At 34.2% G+C, this 22,047-nt stretch overlaps 1 protein-coding gene across 1 annotated transcript in view; it reads right to left on the reverse strand.

Annotated features, from left to right (window-relative positions):
- gry (trafficking protein particle complex subunit 11 gry) overlaps window positions 1-22,047 on the reverse strand; it is a 550,052-nt gene that overhangs the window by 315,375 nt on the left and 212,630 nt on the right. Inside the window, exon 13 of the mRNA XM_090404214.1 lies at window positions 4,782-4,864. Within this exon, the coding sequence (XP_090260340.1) occupies window positions 4,782-4,864 (83 nt within the window). The remainder of the gene's footprint in view (window positions 1-4,781; window positions 4,865-22,047) is intronic.

The raw sequence follows: 22,047 nt of genomic DNA on the forward strand, positions 1-22,047 counted from the left end.
CTAAGTTTGACAATTCTCCTTAGGGCTGTTGCTCCTTGGTCCTTCAGTTCGAAGCAGATCTCCTCAAAGGAAACATCAAGGAGGTCCCACTATTATTATTACTACTATTAAGAGAGATCCTTAGGGAGTCAGGGGCTTATCAAGAGAGACCACACACTACCTGAACCAGCTCACACTTGGTTCTTGGATTTATTCACACTACTTACACAAACGACATCCTCATGCATCACTCTATGAGAGAAAATCTAGCTCTCATATCCTTCTTGACATTCATTCTCAATTTCCAAGGATGTCCTCTCGTTCCTTCCCCATCCTCCATAAAATGCAAAATTCAATTTACTGAAATCCTGTATGACCCTTTCAGAAGTTTGTAAGTCTCAATCATATCAACCCCCCCCCCCACTTTCGCCTGTTTGCTAGTGTCTGCAGCCTGCAGATTCTAAATCCGTCTTCATAATCATTATTACACAATCCTAATATCATTTCTGACACTTGCCTTTGCACTCACTCTCTCCACTGTATCAGAATCACCATGAAAACCAGGAGACCAGAAATGCATGCAACAGTCCAAGTGAGGTCTTATCAAGGCCTTGTAAAGAGGCAAAATGACTTCCATATCTTTACATGTGATTACAAAATTAAAATTTATAAATTTGTATTTATAAAGGATGAGATTTGAGACAAGGATGTACATTATCCCCTCTGTTATTCATTATCTATATGGATCACATTATGAAGGAAAGTGGTATTAAACATGATATCAAAATTGGAGATGTTAATGTCAGCTCTTTGCTTTATGCGGATGATGTTATACTTTTAAATAAATCCGCTACAAGTCTGCAAAATTCTCTGACTAAATTGAATAGCTGTTGTAATAGATATGGTATGAAGGTCAGCAATAAAAAGACAAAGACAATGAAAATAGGTAGAATCGTTGAAAATGTCAACTGTGTTTTGAATGGGGAACCTGTGGAACAAGTAAAACATTTCAGCTACTTAGGCTCAATTTTTAGTGAAGATGGTAAATTAAATAAAGAAATAGACAACTGAATCAGCAAAACTGGTATGGTGGGAAGTCAATTGAATAAATTCATATGGAATAAGAGAGAAATTAGTTGGAACACTAAATTAGCAGTATACAAGACAGTGTTCAAACCAGTTTTAACTTATGGATCTGAGAGCTGGGTCAAAGTAAAACACTTAACCAAAGACTAGCGACCACAGATATGAGAGTCCTGAGAAAGATTATAGGCGTGAACAGATGGCATCAATGGCAATATCATATTAAAAATGAGGATATTAGGAAAGAACTTGACATTGTCAGCATCCAGGAATGCGTTAGCAGAGCTAATCTCAGGTGGTATGGTCACTTAAACAGAATGGGCAAGGAAAGATTAGCAAAACAAGTGTTCTCTGCCAGGTTGGCAGCAAAACGACCCAGAGGAAGACCAAGATATAGGTGGATTGATACGGTACAAAGTGCCTTAGACGATAGAAATATAAGATCTGATAATGTTGGAGTCTTGACAAGTAACAGACTGATTTGGAGGAAAATTGTAGATAGGAAATTAATAATAATGTAATTTTTTCATGTAGTACTATCATATGCTGTACACCCCTTGAGGATATATGGCAGGAATTTGATAATGATGATGATGAAATTTGTATTTACAAATTTTGCTAAATGACCATTGAACTTCAACTTCCTGCCTACTAAAACTCCAAGATCCCTATTCCAATCAGCTTCTGCTAGCATAATCCTGCAAATATAATATGACATTGGATATCTAATCGCACCCAAAGTGACCTTACATTTATTAACATTGCAATGACAGCCATTTTAACATGCCTACAATACGAGCTTATTCAAATCATTCTGCAAGTACTGCATATCAGCTGCATTCCTGATTACCCTGCTTATTCTTGCATCTTCAGCAACATGTTGCCTGTCAAATCCTTCCCAACATACCTCTAGAAAAGTTTACATTTCTGTGGGGGATAAACATATTTGGTATTCTCCTGATAAATGTTGCATGCAGTCATTTTTCCATTGTTGTGTCACTATTTCAATAAGAATATCTCCTGAATGGAGTTTATCAACAAATTTTGGAGATGCTGCCACCCTTTCAAATCCTTCTGCATAAAAAAGGGAGACATTTTCCCATGTGGACATTGCTCCTTCTGAATATAGTATTAAGAAAAGTGGTTTATTTGTTGTGGATTTCTAATGGTTGGGAATCATTGAGTCCTCTGATAAACAAGAGTATGAAAAATTACTCATTCTCAGGAGGAATGATGGTTAAGTGCCAGAGCTCCCCACCAGAACACAGAACCACAAATGGATGTCCACTCATCATCCTATCAGCACCACAGTAAGCCTTTGGGAACTCAGACCAATGGGAAGAAGACTTAATGAAACACTGTTGACCCTTGCATGCACGTCCAGTAGCCAGTTGATCCTAACCTGGTTATCCAGGACTGCCTTTCTTGCCAAAGCAGAGACCAAGCTAGTGCAAAACTATCCAAGCAAACATAGTGGCAAGGCATTGAATTCCAGTGATGGTGTCTACAAGGCAGGATAGTAAAAAAAAGACTGATAAGTATGTTGTTGTTTTTTTCGACCAAAAAAAACAGTAACAGAAGAATTACATTCTATTCTCCGACTATTGATCAGCAATGGATATCCTAAAAAATAGCACAAAGAATACTACTCTAATCCCTCTCCACAACAGATTCATGACATTCCTTACAGAGTCTCAATTTCCAACCCTTTTATTGACAAACTTTTGCTAAAAATTGCAAATCTCATGACATTAGAGTGGCCTTCAAATCCATTATGATGGTACAAAATCTGTTACACTCACCCAAGGATCATAAACCTTTCAACAAACATTGTGGAGTTTACAATATTCCATGTTCTTGTGGCCTTAATTACATAGGGCAAACATCAAGAAGTTTAGAAATAAGACAAAAGGAGCATATTGCAGACATCAATAACAACAGAGAAGACAGCTCAGGCCTGGCAATCCATTTCTCCCACACTCTCAACATTGAATGGGATAAGAGCTCCATGCTGTACATAGAAGACAACTTCAACTTCTATAACATCAGAGAGGGTGCAATGAATCTACTAACAAGAAACAGAAACCAAGAAATGATTTTGTGTGATATTTGGAAGTCACTCATTAGATCTTTAAACACAAGACTTTAATATTTCTGCAACTATCGGACGCACCTGCTGAACAATGACTGACTATGTGCCAGTATCCACACTCCAAGTATTCTAGTGTAATGGTTCCTACACATTCAGTGTTTTTTAATGATGTAATGATTCTTATTATGTTTGTTGTATATTTGTATGTTCATCCCAACCCAGATGAAGCCACTAGCTTAAGCGGCAAAACTAGTAGGTTTATTAAATCATTACAACCTATAAACACAGTGTTAGTTACTTTTTATTGTATAAAAAAAAAAGCCTCATAAGAAGTAAAGTGAAGAATATGGGAAGGAAAGAACAGTACAAGAATAAGAATGAAATGGGCTAGTATGGTCACAGGCAGGGCTCATCCAACACAAACAGGTGCCTGACTACCCAGCTACTACTTTTTCTTCAGCCTGGTTCAGTCTAATACTGGACAAAGGTCTCTCCCAATTTTCTCCATTTCATTTTCCGCTTTCTCTTCCATTGCTTCCAGCAATCCTAACGATTTCATCTCACTATCTCTTCCCCCTTTGTGTAATGCCATCCATAGGTCTCCATTGTGTCAATTATTTAGGCCATCTTGTGTTGTTATATCTTGCAACATGTCCATTCCATCTCCATTTTGAATGCATAATCTAACTGATGATGTCCGATACACCTGTTCTCAATCTTAACAAATGGGAGGGTATCCTGTCTATCACAAGAAGCATATTCCATTCTGTTCTTCTCTGGGTAACTTTCAATTTGTGAATTATATTTTGTGTTAACTTTCAAGTTTCACTATCTTATGTAATTAGAGGTAAGACACACTGATCAAAAGCTTTCCTTTTCAAAACAATAGGAATATTATCTTTGATATTCCCATTGGTTTATATATAGTGAGAGGATGGGAATATCATCCTCCTAAAAGTCATCCACAACCTAGTTATATATTTCTTTTTATTTCTACTTGCTCATCCCAGATAAACATATGAATCTGCCCTCTCAACTTTTCTACCTTCCACTATAATCTATTTTGGTGTTAAAATGTCATTTATCATTACTTTCATTTTGTCTATATTCATCTTCAACTCAATTTGACTGGACACTTGAGCTAATTCTCTTATTCACTTAAAAGACTATTCAGCTACTAGCTCAGTACAAATCCCAAATCTGTCCCAACCTTAGAATAATATTTTCACATTTTGAGTGGTGCACCAAATAACTCATTAAGAATCCTTGATGCTGTCCAAATAATGGCAGTTTGGCTAACTAATGATTACTCTCTCAAATTCATCATCCTTTCTGCAGATACTTCCATGGGTAATGTTCAGCAGAATGACACTTATCACCACCTCCAATTTCTGATAAACTTATAGCAACACAAAAACAGCTGCAAAACCTCCCTACCAAAATTGTTACTCAAGTCTACATCCTCCAGCTCTTCAAAAAGAACATTCCTTCTCTCTTAACTCTTGCCATGCATGAAATCGTTATAAAAAAACTGACTGAAAAGAGTCAAATAATATTATGCATTAGAATATTCATAAGAATGAAGTAACTTTTAAGAGACCGTGACAAAAAAAAAAAAAAAACTTACGGAATGATCGACTTCAGTGGCCTCTTTATACTGAAGAGCTTTTAATCCCTCTGCTTCCTTATGAGGATCTGAAGGTTCTAAGTCTACAAATACATATCAAAATATAAATTCATGCAAAAAATAAAAAATAAAAAATCTTCATCCTAATGAAGTTTTTTCAAGTCCTTCAATACTTTGTATTGAAGTATTTTTCAATACAAAGTATTGAAGGTATTATTTCAAATCAATGTACAATAACCACCTATTATAGATCAAAAATTAGTATACTGCTGTTGATCTCACTCCCACACATACAAAAAAAAAAACATAACACAGTAAAGATCTATTAAACATTTACAGAACCAGCGTTTTGGATGGGAATAGTTAAATGAGAAAATATCAGTGTCCCTGAAGTTTGAAACTGTAATGTTGAATTTTGTTCATTTTAATATCACTTGAATTTTCATAATACTGTTAAATTGTTTTTTGTGAGCTTGACCCATTTCTAAAATTAAATTAATAATGATAATAAGTATATCTGTAATTTCTTTCTTCCTCTCTTCCATTCAAGTTCCAGTTAAAGCATTTACCATTTAGTTTGATGATGTACTTGGCAATGCTTGTAAAGTAGTATAAAACAGAGAATTGCAAGATAACTAAATACTGTTAACTGACCCAAGTCATCTTTTTTTTTTTTTTTAAATTTCTTCAAGACACAAATAGGGAAGTAGACATTTAAATGCCAAAATATAAGCACACACACTTTTTAAAATATACATCAGGCAATGGAGATGTTGCATTTCAGAAAATTCCCTAGGATATTTGTTTTGAAGCATACAAAAAAGAAAAAGAAAAAAAAAAAAAAAAAATATATATATATATATATATATATATTTTGTATATTAGGATAACCAAGCAATTTTATATGCTTGGTTATTTTAGCACCTAATCCCAAGTATGCAAACAATTAAGTTTGCGCCTGAAACAAAGTTCAAGTCTAAAGATGGTACAACACCAGGGCAACTCATTGTAAAGGTGGGTAAAGCTTTGATCACTATTCTTAGTATTTTCCCATAATGTAAAGCACATCTCACTAGAAGATGTATACTGCAATGCATTATGGGTGGGGTCACTACCCAGACCGGTTTCAACCTTTTTTGAGGTCTCCTCAGTGAGTAGCTAGACCCTAAATACCAAGGTTTTAGTAATACAAAGCCTTATCAACTTTACCTATATAAGTTGCAACAAGGTGTATTAAGTTTTAATAAAAATCTTGGGATTAGGTGCTAAAATAACCAAGCATATAAAATTGCTTGGTTATCCTAATATACAAAATATACAATATACCCAAGTTAAAAATTTATTCCCATCAATATCTCCTCCAGAGATTTTTATTAAAACTTAATACACCTTGTTGCAACTTATATAGGTAAAGTTGATAAGGCTTTGTATTACTAAAACCTTGGTATTTAGGGTCTAGCTACTCACTGAGGAGACCTCAAAAAAGGTTGAAACCGGTCTAGGTAGTGACCCCACCCATAATGCATTGCAGTATACATCTTCTAGTGAGATGTGCTTTACATTATGGGAAAATACTAAGAATAGTGATCAAAGCTTTACCCACCTTTACAATGAGTTGCCCTGGTGTTGTACCATCTTTAGACTTGAACTTTGTTTCAGGCGCAAACTTAATTGTTTGCATACTTGGGATTAGGTGCTAAAATAACCAAGCATATAAAATTGCTTGGTTATCCTAATATACAAAATATACAATATACCCAAGTTAAAAATTTATTCCCATATATATATATATATATATATGTTAAAGATACCAAGCAATTTTAAACCTGGTTTTACTCCATTTCCCAAGTAAGCAAACAGACTAAAAGTCAAGTTTGCGCCTGCAATTGATGCAAGTCTAACTGATCCCACAGGTAGTGCAGGATCAGGGCAACTCGTGGCAAAGGTGGAACAAGCTCCGATCACTAATCTTAATATTTACCCTTAATGCCAAAACACATCTCCAAGAAGGGGATGTATGATGTTTTGTATTAAAGGCAAGGGGCCACTACCCAGACCGGTTTCGACCTTTATTGAGGTCTCGTCAGTGGGAGCTAGGCTTAGAAATACCAAGATTTAGTAATACCGAGCTTGTAAGTATTTCGCCAAAACAAGTTACCATAAGGTGTTTTAACCTAATTAAATAAAAATCTCTGGAGGAGATATAAATGTAGAAAGTATTTTTACCTTGGGTATAAATATGTTAAAGATACCAAGCAATTTTAAACCTGGTTTTACTCCATTTCCCAAGTAAGCAAACAGACTAAAAGTCAAGTTTGCGCCTGCAATTGATGCAAGTCTAACTGATCCCACAGGTAGTGCAGGATCAGGGCAACTCGTGGCAAAGGTGGAACAAGCTCCGATCACTAATCTTAATATTTACCCTTAATGCCAAAACACATCTCCAAGAAGGGGATGTATGATGTTTTGTATTAAAGGCAAGGGGCCACTACCCAGACCGGTTTCGACCTTTATTGAGGTCTCGTCAGTGGGAGCTAGGCTTAGAAATACCAAGATTTAGTAATACCGAGCTTGTAAGTATTTCGCCAAAACAAGTTACCATAAGGTGTTTTAACCTAATTAAATAAAAATCTCTGGAGGAGATATAAATGTAGAAAGTATTTTTACCTTGGGTATAAATATGTTAAAGATACCAAGCAATTTTAAACCTGGTTTTACTCCATTTCCCAAGTAAGCAAACAGACTAAAAGTCAAGTTTGCGCCTGCAATTGATGCAAGTCTAACTGATCCCACAGGTAGTGCAGGATCAGGGCAACTCGTGGCAAAGGTGGAACAAGCTCCGATCACTAATCTTAATATTTACCCTTAATGCCAAAACACATCTCCAAGAAGGGGATGTATGATGTTTTGTATTAAAGGCAAGGGGCCACTACCCAGACCGGTTTCGACCTTTATTGAGGTCTCGTCAGTGGGAGCTAGGCTTAGAAATACCAAGATTTAGTAATACCGAGCTTGTAAGTATTTCGCCAAAACAAGTTACCATAAGGTGTTTTAACCTAATTAAATAAAAATCTCTGGAGGAGATATAAATGTAGAAAGTATTTTTACCTTGGGTATAAATATGTTAAAGATACCAAGCAATTTTAAACCTGGTTTTACTCCATTAGGTTAAAACACCTTATGGTAACTTGTTTTGGCGAAATACTTACAAGCTCGGTATTACTAAATCTTGGTATTTCTAAGCCTAGCTCCCACTGACGAGACCTCAATAAAGGTCGAAACCGGTCTGGGTAGTGGCCCCTTGCCTTTAATACAAAACATCATACATCCCCTTCTTGGAGATGTGTTTTGGCATTAAGGGTAAATATTAAGATTAGTGATCGGAGCTTGTTCCACCTTTGCCACGAGTTGCCCTGATCCTGCACTACCTGTGGGATCAGTTAGACTTGCATCAATTGCAGGCGCAAACTTGACTTTTAGTCTGTTTGCTTACTTGGGAAATGGAGTAAAACCAGGTTTAAAATTGCTTGGTATCTTTAACATATTTATACCCAAGGTAAAAATACTTTCTACATATATATATATATATATATAACAATGAAAATCCCAAAATGTCAAATTTCCTTTTTCGGTACAAAGTGATTAGAAATAACTGATTTTTGTAGTCTGTTTAGCATCTTGTAGATGTACTGCTTTAAAAATTTGTTATTCATGGCTTACATTAAAATCTAGGAAAAAATGTAGTTGATATAAGATTACATTAAGATGAAGTAAATGGAGATAAGGAAGAATTTATTAACTCGTATAATATTTATATTTCTTCTTTGTTACAAGATCATAAGGGAGAAAATAGTTTGATTAAGAGCATTCAACTGACAGGTCAAGCAGCATGCTTACTTGTGTCTTGGTTACAGTAAGTAAGCAAAAGTATGGACTATTACAGTTTAAAGGAAACGATGGTTAGTTTTCTGTAATTCAATAGAGTTACACATATATCATACATAAGAACATGAACAGATAATGTGATTACTTCCCAAAACACATTTCAAGGGGCAGACCAATCTTTTCTTCTCTAAATAGATAAATCAATAATTTAACAATGTCATTAAAATCTACTTGTAAAGGGCTGTAAATTATTTAAGTTTGCTATCAATGCTAGATATTTTACTTGCAAAATAACCTGTTAAAACAAATCAGAGGTACCATATTGGGTAATCCTGTATCACCTGCTTTGGTTGATTATTTTAATGAGCACTCAGAAAACCGAATTTTTAACACTATTTTCCTTGACCTTGTATTTGGATGGATTCTTTGGTCCCGCTCTGAAACAGAACTATTCACTAATCTAATGACAGTCTTTCTTTTCTGATTATTCTAATACTTCGTTAACTCTAATGGTAACATTGACTTCATTTATGTTTTTTATTTTAACACTAAAAAAATTTTGAAAGCACGGATTTGATTAACATGGACCATTAAATCAAATTCAAACTAAGTACTTTTGACATCATGAGAACAGATTTGATAAATATAAAAATGGAACTTTTTTTAAGTGTTAAGATTCTTTGTTATGAGAATTCGATAAATTTAGCTTAGTATTGTTTTAATTACAAAAAGATATGTCGCAAAATAAATATCTATAAGTTAAATGTTCATGGGGGTGGGGGTTAAAAATAACTGAATCAAATACTGAGAAATAAGAGGTCGATTGTAAATCAGAAATGGCTACTTTACATTATTTTTACTAATTAGTGGTATTGTTTTTTCTTTTTCTTTTTTTTTCTTTGGTCCTGTTATGATAATGCTTAAAAGAGAGAGATTTACATTCTCAAGAATTAACACAATAATAAAGGAACAACAAACAGTACTTTATTATTACTTGGCTTATTTTTATTTTTTGGGGGAGGAGGCTGCTTAACACATTTACATCAGGGCAATCAAGACTCTTTCACTGCCACCCTAACCATCAGGAAGGGTGAGTGAAAACACTGCCTCGTGGAAATTTTGTGCATGCTGATCGGCAGACACATCACATATCACGATGATTCTTCGATCACAATTAAATCTGCATAACAGGGGGAAACTAATTTGTTTGTTTTAGGACATACTGGAAAATAATAATTAACGAGAATTTTATATTTGGTTGGTATATTTGAATTACTGAAAGATGTAAATATGTGAACCTTCATTAATGAACGATGTGAGAATGGAAAAATATAAGGGAGAGAAAGAACAGGTGTGAATAGAAATACTTTCATGATTGGCAAATGAATTATTATAATTTACATTTGTGATATTAAAAGAGAGAGATTTTATTTTATTTATTTGATTCATCCAGCAGCTGGGTGAAGCAAATAACATGTGATCCTATAAACTTAGACCATAATGATGGCATGATTAAAAACTTATGACGAGAGTGAAACCGATTTGTTAACAAAATATAACTAAACAATAATAAATGGTGGCTGTACATGGTTGATAACTCTGTAAATAACTACAGGGAGAGACAAATCCAATCAGCAGGTAATTCATCTAGGTAAGGCAGGAGTATGTGTGGGTTGAAGGAGCAGCAAGTTTGTTGTTTATTTATTTCTATGCTTATTTATATTTTGCTTGGTTTTCTTTTATTCACTGATCATCAGTATATGTTTCTTACATAATAATATAAACAAATAATTTCCGATCATCATTAGAATTATCCACCCTTTCACAAATCCTATATTCATTTACTTTTTCTTTTTTTTTCCCCCCTTTTTTGTCAGAAGCTCTTTCTATGTTTTATCAATAATAGATATCTCGTACATTCAAATTTTGTTGGAGATCAATGGATGCAGCTCAGTTCTTATGGAAGGATTCATTTTTATTCAGGAATAGATGAATTTTTACTTACAAACTTATTACATCTGTTCTTTTAGAAAACTGGAAACATTCCAACCCCAACTGATATACTGCAGAAACAATAAAACATTGTTTTTCTTGTGTTACTAAATACAGTAGAGACATTTACAGTCTATATACTATATTTAGCAATAATCCATCATCATAATCAGTATTCCACAATCCTGATATCATTTCTGACACTCTCCTTTGCACTTGCTCTCCACTGTATCAGAATCACCACAGAAACCAGACCTGCATGCAAGAGTCCAAGCAAGATCTTATCAAGGTCTTATAAAGAAGTAAAATGACATCCTTATCTTTACATATCAAGGTTCGTTTCAGCATTGCAATTATTCTCCTAGTTGTATTCACAATTTTTGCTATATGACACCCTTGAACTTCAACTTCCTACTTACTAAAACTCCAAGATCCCTATCAGCTTCTTCTAGCATAATCCCACCAATATAATACAACATTGGATATCTAATCCCACCAAAGTGGGATTAGATATCCATGACCTTACATTAATTAATATTGAAATGACAGCCATTTTAACATACCATGCAAGTCTAAACAAATCAGGGACATAGAGAATGAAAGAAAACACAAATCAGCAGTGGCAATATGTACAAATGAAATTAAACATCAAGTACTATGGCAAAAAACTGAAATGTTCCATGTAGATTACAGATTTTTTCCAAGGAATCAAGTACTCAGCTGAAATAATAAACACCCTCAACAGTGCAACATAAAACAAGGGATATTATATCAAGTATTCTCTTCTCTCATTATGCACGATATTCACATGGTTGCCAATAATAATAACTTATTAGCTAAATAAATTTAGTGATTATTATCCCTAAATGGGTATTTGTTCTACAAAACATTATCATGAGTGATATTGGATATCTAATCACACCAAAGTGCATGATTTATTTTATTACCTTTATTAACATTGAAATGACAGCCATTTTCACATGCACACAATTCCAGCCAGTTCAAATCATTCTGCAAGTGCTGCATATCAGCAGCACTCATGATTACCCTACCAGTCTTTGCATAATCAGCCAATAGCTGTATATCGTATGTCAAATCCATTCCAATGTCATTAATATACAGACTGAATAATAATGGACAAAGGACTGATCCTTGAGGTACATCATAGGTTACCTTGAATTCTTGCATATGCATTGCACCCCATGTATGACTTTTTTGATAAATGTCAGTAAGGCATCCTCTTATCCATGCCAACAGTTTATAATCCAATTCCAAATTTTCCAAATTATACAAGTCTTCCATAAAAAGCCTTAGCAAAATCCAAAAGTATCGTAGTTTATCCATTGCTTTTGTCTAACTCTGAGGTAATATTATTATAGAATGTGAGCAAGTTGCTAAAAGACTATCTTCCCTTTGTAAAACAATGCTGTTTGTTGCAAAATACAGATTCTCTGCCAACCCATTTACAAATACGAGCCCTAACCAACTTTTCCAAAATCTTCACCACCACCACTCCTGAGATACTAACATGTCGATAGACAAATACATCCATCTTTGCCCCACCCTTGTGCAATGGGATTGGACTACCATACACTAGACTATTCTTTAGATTTTCTTTAACAACATAATTTTGTTTGTTCAGTCAGTTGAAGATCATTGACAACTTCATAAATGCTTTCATATGGTGACAATGAATATCCACAACAAAAATAGAATATTTAGACATCCATAACACTGCAACATCTTGCAGTGATGTCAGTTCAAGTGACGAAAGAATAAGACTTGTTTTAAAGTCTCTAACTTTTAAGTAAGACATAATAATAAATCAAAGATTTCTGAACAGAGATGAGAACTCTGACTGAATTTGTGTTATAGCAGTCCTTGATGTAAGGCAGGTTCAAACAATGACTCCATTTATTTTCAGACTATGGCTACAAACCTCGAAAGAGTCTCAACTACCACCATAAAAGGCAATGAAGCAATTATAATTTAAAACTTAAGTATTATTAGAACCCAGCCATGCTTAGTGAAAACTTGGTGAAAACATGCCGGTCCCAAGTGCAGATAAATGGGGAGGGTTGAGTGCAGGGCTAGCAACCCAGTCTCAGAAAAAAATCTTTGCTATGCAAACTGAAACCTTCCAAAATGTGATACTGGATGAAGAAAATAGAACATGAACTGCCACGAACATGAGGCACCTCTGTGAAAGCCCTTCTGGGGAAGCAGAGGTGCGGAAGAAAGTGACAGACACCTTACTAAAAGACAAGCTTAGACTGGGATGATGGAAAGTTAGAACCATGTTCGAAACTGGGAAGACATACCAAGTCTCGAGAGTTTTAGAAAAATACAGACTAGAAATAATAGGATTAAGTGAAATAAGATGGATAAGATTTGGAAAAATCAAATTAAACTCTGGTCACTACTTAATCTACTCTGGGAACCAAAATATGAATGACCACACAAAGGGAGTTGCATTAATAATGACAAAGAAAGCTCATGGTGCACTAATGGAGTGGAACCCAATATCCGAAAGAATACTAAATGCTAGATTTAAAGCTGGCAAGCAGAACATCACAATAACTGCTATATATGCACCGACAAATGATGTGATCCAGGAAGAAAAGGATAATTTTTATAACATGCTACAGAGAAGTATAGAAACAACAAATAAAAAAGATATGCAACTTATAATTGGAGACTTTAATGCTAAGGTTGGAAATGATAATACTAATAAAGAAAATGTTATGGGAAAGTATGCAGAAGGAGAAATAAATGAAAATGGAGAGTTACTTATAGACTTTTGTATGTTCAATCAGCTTGTAATAGGAGGGAGTCTCTTCCAACATAAAAAAAAAAATACACAAGTGGACATGGATAGTACCAGATAGAAAGAGAAAGAACCAAATAGATCATGTACTTATATCAAGGAATTGGAGGAAATCACTCCTGGATGTCAGAGTTAAAAGAGGAGCTGAGGCATATTCAGATCACTTTCTCCTTACAGCTACCATGAAAATAAAAATATTTAAAACTAAACGAACAGTGCACAACAGGAAGAGGTTTAGAATTGAAAAACTCAAAAACAAAGAGATTAGAAATAAATTTATAACAACTCTACAGGATAAATGGGATAAAGTCGAAAAAAGAGGAGATAACATAGAGGGAAAATGGACTAAGATTAAAGACATACTAATAAGCACATCAGAAAAGATATTGGGATTTCGAACTAATACAGCCAAGGAATGGATATCAGAAAACACCAAATTAAAAATAGAGGAGAGAGATAGAATGAAAGGGAAGCTGTTACAGATTGGTGAAAATGTTGAACAAGAACAAGCAGAAAGATATAGAGCAATTAACAAAGAAATAAAAAGTGCAAGAAATGATAAAAGAAAATACATAGAGAATCTAGCACAAGAGGCAGAGGATGCTGCATATATAAATGATACTAGAAAGTTATATGATATTACAAGGAAATTAAGTGGAAAAAGAAACAAATGGATAGTTCCTATATACAATAAAGAAGGAAAACTATTATTAAATGAAAAAGAACAGATAAATAGATGGGTGGAATTCTTCTCAGAGAAATTTAAAGAAATGACTGATGGCGACCAGAGCCTAGAATTAAATGAACAAAATGCATCATTAGATATAAATTTGAACGAAATAACAAAAATAAAAATTACAAAAGCAATAACTCAGATCAAAACAGGTAAAGCACTGGGAGCAGACAACATACCAGGCGATATATCCTAAAAGAAAATCCAAAACTTATAGCAGAGATATTATATCCCTTACTAAATGAGATATGGCAGAAAGAAGAGTGGCCTAAGGAATAGAATACTAGATTACTGGTTAAATTACCCCCCCCCCCCCAAAAAAAAAGGGAACCTATCTGAATGCAAAAATCAGAGAGGTATAACATTGCTGAGTGTTATAAGTAAAATACTAGAAAGAATCAAAGTAGAAATAGAAAAACAACTAAGACCAGAACAGGCAGGATTTAGAGCCAATATCATGCACCAACCACATTGCTACTTTACGAATTATCATAGAACAATCATTGGAATGGCAGGCAAGCTTATATTTAAATTTTATCGATTTTGACCAAGCTTTTGACAGTATAAACATATCTTCCCTATGGAAATTACTTAGAAATTATGAACTCCCAGAAAAAATAAGAATAATTAAAAAAATGTATGAAGATTTTGAAATTAAAGTAATACATGGAGCCTCTCAGAACCACTTAAAACAAAGACAGGAGTAAGGCAAGGTTGTATACTCTCCCCTACTATGTTTTTAATTGTCATAGACGGGGTGATGAGAAAAGTATCTCATGGAAATACAGAATTACAATGATTACTTCAAAACCAACTCCATGACCTAGATTTTGCAGATGATATCTGCTTACTTTCACAAAAGCACCAACATATAGAACAAAAAACAACAACAACACTTGTAGAAACAGCCAAAAAAGTTGGTCTTAGGATAAATAAAAATAAAACAATGTTGATGAAAATAAATGCAAAGCAAAATAAACAAATAACAATAGAAGAAATACTGCTTAAAGAAGTAGAACAATTTATATACCTTGGTCAATAGTATCAATAAAAGGAGGAACTACTGAAGATATAAATAGAAGGAAACAGCTGGCTTATTCAACTTTCAACCAACTTAAAAATATTTGGAAAAACAAGAATTTGTCTATAAAAACTAAAATGAGAATATTTAACTCAAATGTAAAGGAAATACTAATGCATGGATCAGAAATGTGGACGTTAAACAAAAAGATAGTTAACGATGTTCAGATCTTCCTAAACAAGCATTTAGAATGATACTGAGAATATATTGGCCAAAACAAATATCAAATGAAGAACTATGGCAGAGAACAAACCAGAAACTCATGTTGCAACAGATACGTGAAAGGAAATGGAGATGGTTGGAGCATGTGTTGAGGAAAGAAGATAAAATAATAGTAAAACATGCTCTAGATTGGAACCCACAAGGTTTAAATGAAGATGAGGAAGGCCAAGAGAAACATGGAAAAGAACAATACTGAAAGAAATAACAAATATTAATAAAAACTGTAACCAAATAAAAGCAGAAGCAAAAAACAGAGTCTGATGGAAAATGGTGGTGGAAGACCTATCTCCCAGGTGGAATGAAGAGGATTAAGTAAAGTTAATTATTATTAGCCTAAAATTGTGTAAAATTATTGTGTATAGTATTAATGGAATAGTGTGTAAAACACTAATGTAATACATTTGACATTTGACCAGCTATTTAAAACTATGATGTAAAGTAATATTAAGTATAAATCATGTAAAACATTTTGAAAATATGCAAAGTACATATCTGTGTGGTGTGGCCACACGTACATACATAAATATATACTTACACACACATAGATATCTTTGAATTGCAGATTTGGAAAATAAATTAATTTCAGTTATACATGTAAAAACAATTAATTTTGTGACCATTGTTATGTTTTGGTTTCATAATGCCTTTAGACTTTCTACAAATCACTGTAATGGAACAGAAAATGCAAAATCAAATATTCTCAAAAAAGATGTTCTTCTAATTTAATTCTTTCTATTTGGAAAGAGATGTAATAGGAATATTATTATGAATTTTAAATGTAATTATAAGAATGTTAATTAATTATACAAAAATCGTAATGTCTTTATTATGGATCTTTTACAATCTGTAGATTTTCAGACATTTTCATTTCATGTCACTTTTCATTCTAGTAAAAAAAAAGGAGGTTTTTTCATACAAAGAAACACACCAGATTGATGACAGCGTTTATTCAATCATATAATTTGAAAGAAACATTCAATGTTGCTGATATACAGCTGAACTTTTTTACTCAACTATTTTTTTTTTTTTTTCCAGAAGTATGTAAGAACTGGGGGAGGTGGGAAATTGTTAACAAAAAGAACAATGACTGGTGAACAAAATACAAACTTATATAAACTCTTCTTTCTTTTTTTCTTTAATTAAGATGACCAGAAAGAGAAGTACATATTTCTGTTCAATTCCAACTGGATGAGTAATAGCTGTCGCTCAGTCATTTAAGAAGTTTACAAAATATGAAAGTTACTATAGTCTTTTCTAGCTTCATAAGCAATTTTCTTTCTTAAGAAAGGCTGAAGATTTCAAAACAAGGCAGCTAATCTTATTCTATCAATGTTTCTTTTTACAAATATTGTAATAACTGATACAATGGAATTGCTGAAAAGATTTTCCCCTTAATATTTTAAAACTACTGAAGTCACTGTCAATGCTGGATGCTTCAGAGAATTACATAAGTACTTTACCACTTTGTACAATGACTGATATGTCAAGATAAATTACACAAACAGGCAAACTGAAGAGCTCAAGATTCACCTATCTTAACAACTATTACATAGAGAACATTGAGCTGCATATTCTTAATTTCATTACTCTCAAAACTTCAGAATGAAATTCTGAGAATCTTTTGGCATCTGCAATCCTTCCCAATCAGAACTTCAAGCATTTCTACATCATCATCGTCATTAAATTCCTAATATGTACCCTCAGGGGTGTACAGGATAATTATGATAGTACTACGTGAAGTTACACCATTACTAACTTCCAATCAACAATTTTCCTCCAAATTAATCTGCTATCTGTCAAGATTCCAATATCAGATCTTATATTTCCATATTTTAAGGCACTTTTCATTGTATCAATCCATTTATATCTTGGTGTCTTCCTCTGAGCCTTTTCCCTGTCAACCTTTACCAGGTTGGCAAGGAAAATGAGCAAATATCACGAGCAAAGTTATGGATATGGTTTGATTTCACTGTGAGAAGATCATTTATGTACAGTCTTAGGCACTCTTGCATTCGTAGAGAAATTTGAAGAGAGACAGCCATTGATTCACAATTATATGCAGTTAATGACTAGAGAGAAAACTGCCTATACAGTTACAAAAGGTGGTAAGTATGCCATATGACGATAATTTGGTGAACAGCCCTGACTGTATCAAGTGTTGGGATGTGTTGAAAAAAAAAATATCAAGTGCAAGAGCAGGTTTTTACAAACCTTTCCATTGGACATATCGAGAGATAAGTAATGTAGCATGAAGATGTGCTTGAGACTGGTGAGTGGATAAAATTTGATAGCAGACTTTTATATCTTTATTTTTGAATTGACTAAATATGGGCTTGTTTCCATGCGCTGTGGGGTAGATAGCATGAAAGCATGCATACTTTTATACCCATCTTCAATTCAGCAAGGTAGAAATAAAAAGTGTAGACATGTTCATTCCGGAGCCCAACTTCTAAATATACTTAGTGCGATACCAAAAAAAAAAAAAAAACCATACAATTTTTGGATGTCTTGGATATATCTTTTTTGCAGCATAGGTGGCATGTGGTGCACTGTTTCCAGTACAGCTGGAATGATGCAGGAGGACAGCTTTGTCATTAGGTGTAGAAACTTTTTCACAAAGTAAATTATTATTATGTGACACCTCCAGACTGTTTGCATAAGTTGGAGAATATGGGTTTGGATTATAGCATAGCCTGGATAAGAGCTATGCTATTATGGCTGACTAACAGATATCAAAAAGAAGTATATAGGGGATGCGAGTCTAAAAGATTTAAGGTAACTAGAGGGCTGGGATGCATGTTCCACAGTCACAAGTCACTCTTAAACAGTGACATACAATTCACAGCTATGTTCTTGAAGATACATGCATTTATGTTTTTGTTGAGTTGACTTTATACAGCTATTTTTAAATTAATTTCCCAATATTTTCTTGTGAATGAGATTTAAAGTGTCAGGGAAACAATAATAAGTCAGATACTAATATTTGCATAATGATCTTATGAGTACAGACATTTTAGTTACACCATATATATAAAATCTATTCCCCCCCCCCCCTAAAGATTTCATTCAGTTAATTTACAGTTTTAGTTTTTTTTTTTTTTTCCTGGTTTTATCTCAAAGCATTGTTGCTTATAGCATAAATAAAATGTAATGGTAAACTAATCACCTCCTCTCAACTTATTCCCACCCAAAGGGAATAAATATCTAGAAATTGTTCTTATCCTCTTTCTACCCCCCCCCCCCTGCAGACTTCAAGGATTTCATTAAACAACTAGGCAATAGCTTTGTCAGTTCCTTAACACTATCTCCCTTAAATACTGATAGTAAAACATCATCCAGTTCCACTGCATTATTGACATTCAGATATTTAATATTCTAGACAATAAATCACTACTGTTTGCTGTTGAATATCTCTTAAATCAACTACCAAACAATGCTGATACCTTTGCCTTCAAGTTCTTCCTATCCATAATATAGCTCGTAGCTAAGTCTGTATTACAATCATCATTTGTTTTGTGATTCCACATTAATACCTTATTTTCACATGCTTGTTCATTTTCTACCAGTTGACCACAGGATCACTTTCTTGCCAACTGGATATGGAGATGAAATCTCATTTTCAACAACCATCTCTGATGTTATTCTCAAATCCAAAATTCTTGCTCTTCATATACCCTCCACTCCATGTTGTCTAAATATACCTCAAGAATTCCAAAAAGTCAATTTCCTCAGCTATAAGTTGCTAATTTCTCTTTCCAATCTGCAGGGTATTTCAACTACTGTCATAATTGAAATTTTCTACATTAATTACCTACTTTGCACTAGCTAACTTAATACTTAATATGACTAATCACCCACATTCATCACTCTCTACATTCCCAGATTTATACCCTATGAAATATTTTGTACTGCCTATATTCATTTCACATCACACATTCTGAAAGTAGACATGATTCAGCTACAATCTCAAGTAACACTTCTTCCTGCTCTGATTTCATCCTCTATCCCCTTGAATATACTACACCCTTCAACATCCATTCCTATTAGGACATTTTCTTCAGACAACTATGTTTCACTAACAGTAATGCTTCTTGCTTTTCTTTCTAGTGATTCTCGTGTACTATTAGTATTAGAAAGATGCCCTTCTTGTTCTTCTTTCTAGTAGGTTTAATATCAGTACAGAGGTAAAGCAGTGAACTACTAAAATTCCTATTACATTAACATCCTAGCAAATTCTCTTCAGTTTTCACTCTGTCCACAAATCAGCCAGAATGCATGCAATTAACAGACATCATACATCGGCTTCATAGGCTCAGCTGCTTTGGCTGCAATTACAAATTACAACAACAACAACAATCACTCAGTCCTGCGATATTCTACACAATCTCCTGTTATTGAAGTACATCCCTCCTACAAGACAGTCTTTGCTAGTATCCACCCTGGCTCACAACCATCATTTACCCAAAGAACAGCAACAATCCCACATACCTGCAACTCAAGTGCTCCAACTTCCTTTCTTACATCTCTTTTCTCTCTCCAAGAGCTTCACTATTACCCTAACACCATTTATACAATCAAATTAAAATCCATACTCACCTCAATCATGCCACCTAAGTTTGCAAGCTGGAATTCATTTACGTCATTACTCTCAAACAAATGCAAGTATAGGATTATTTATTAAGGAAAAAATTTCAGAAAGAGTGGGAATAACAATGGTATTCAACCGGAGTGATGCAGGAAAATTCATCATGATTCTGCAGAAAATTCTAATAAGCAGCAGGAGGATTTTTGAAGCATCAGAGAAAATATCATCATACAGTCTAGGAAGAGAATTCTAAAACAGCTGATATAAACAAAAAAGGTCGTTTTTGTTGGAGACCTAAACAGTAAATTGAGAAATGAACCCCAGATAAAGAGAAATATTTTGGGAAATTTGGAGAACAGGTAGAGATGATAACAATGAAATATCTGCTCAGGACACAGACCAGTTATTACTAACAACAGATTAGTTGTTTGGGAATTCTTCACGAGGAAGGCTGTTCCAGAGGATACAGGTGGATGAAATAAGATGAAGAGGAGAAGCGGGTTTAGTGCATTTGCAGTTGCATAAAAGAATGCTGGGCGGCAACTGCTCTTGTATGTGATATGATCTTGTATTAACAGGTGCAACAGAAAGTGGAAGAATGATGGTTACCAGTTTAGTGCAGCAATGACTATTGAAGCACCTGTAGAATTATTGCTGAAACACTGCATCTGTGAGATAGAGGCTGGATCAATCTGTAAGAAAAAGATAATCTATGAGCCAAATTGCTCTCCTCTGGAGAGCATCAGGAATTTTTAGGTGCACCATCCCAAACAAAGTAGTATTCTGAGCATGAGCAGATTTGGGAAAATAACATCTTGAAATAAAGAAAATAGCTAGTTTTTTGGATGCTAGGAAAGCTACTGTTAGATCCTGAATGGTGAGCTTTACAAGTAAATTCTTTATTCAGGATTTAACATGATAAATACTACTAATTAAGGAGATATCTGCACATCAGCTAATAATTATGAAGTATTATTTTTAGGTTATGTAATAATGTGTAGTCCATGTGTGCCATATAGTGAGAGTTATTCCTGCATAACTGAAATGAGAAGCAGAGAATTTTGTGTCAAAATAGTAAGAATTGTGTAAGGGAATTGTTAAATCATTTGTAATTCCATTAAGCTGTCTAGTACATTATGAAATTCTGAGAAAAATTATAAGTAGTAATCCGGAATAATCGTGTATAATATGTACAAGTCGAGCGTAGCGATGGAGGCTATACCTAAACGGAAAATGACGTCAGAACGGCTACCTGGAATAATGTAACCTAACAGATTAGGGAGAGAGTGTAGGATCCCCCAAGGGGCATGAACGATGGAGTTGGTGGGTAAAAACCATACTGAATAGAGGGCGCCCGAAAAGGGTGAATAAAAGACGAAGTGGGCCATTTTACAGGGCCTTTTTTCCTTTTCGGTTCCTGGAATCGAGTTTTAGGAGGTTTGTCGGGGGAGACGTGAGAGAGCAATGGATCAACTACGGTGATGACGGACGGTGGGTTCTTTTCTCGAGAATGTTTGAAGATTTCCAAGCGGAGCTGATCGCAATATGACGGCCTATGCGGAATCGAGCTTTAGCAGAATGTCCCATTGGAGAGTGTTTCCTGCGGAGCGACAGACAGCACGCCACAGTCGGAAACGATAAAAAGAAAAACGTAGTGCAATGCCAAGCTAAAAGACAGCCGAAGAATATACAGTAAGGTGATCCAGATCTACATGAGATGACGGCATGAAATCTGAAAGGATCCGGTAATGTAAAGATTTTCATTCTATGTTAAAAAAATTGCTTAGAAGAATAAGAAATTTGTGTATACTGTAAACTAAAGGACACTAGTAGAAAAATTTTAAGTGAGAAATTGATTGAATTAATTAAGACCCTGTGGAACAAACGAGATTGTTGATAGGCAGTATTTTGATTGAGAATGGCTAGGCTTGCTTAATGAAA

Source organism: Typopeltis vanoorti, chromosome 2, assembly GCF_054136105.1.
Source record: "Typopeltis vanoorti isolate ZY-2024b chromosome 2, IOZ_Tvanoo_1.0, whole genome shotgun sequence".
NCBI classification, from domain to species: Eukaryota; Metazoa; Arthropoda; class Arachnida; order Uropygi; family Thelyphonidae; genus Typopeltis; species Typopeltis vanoorti.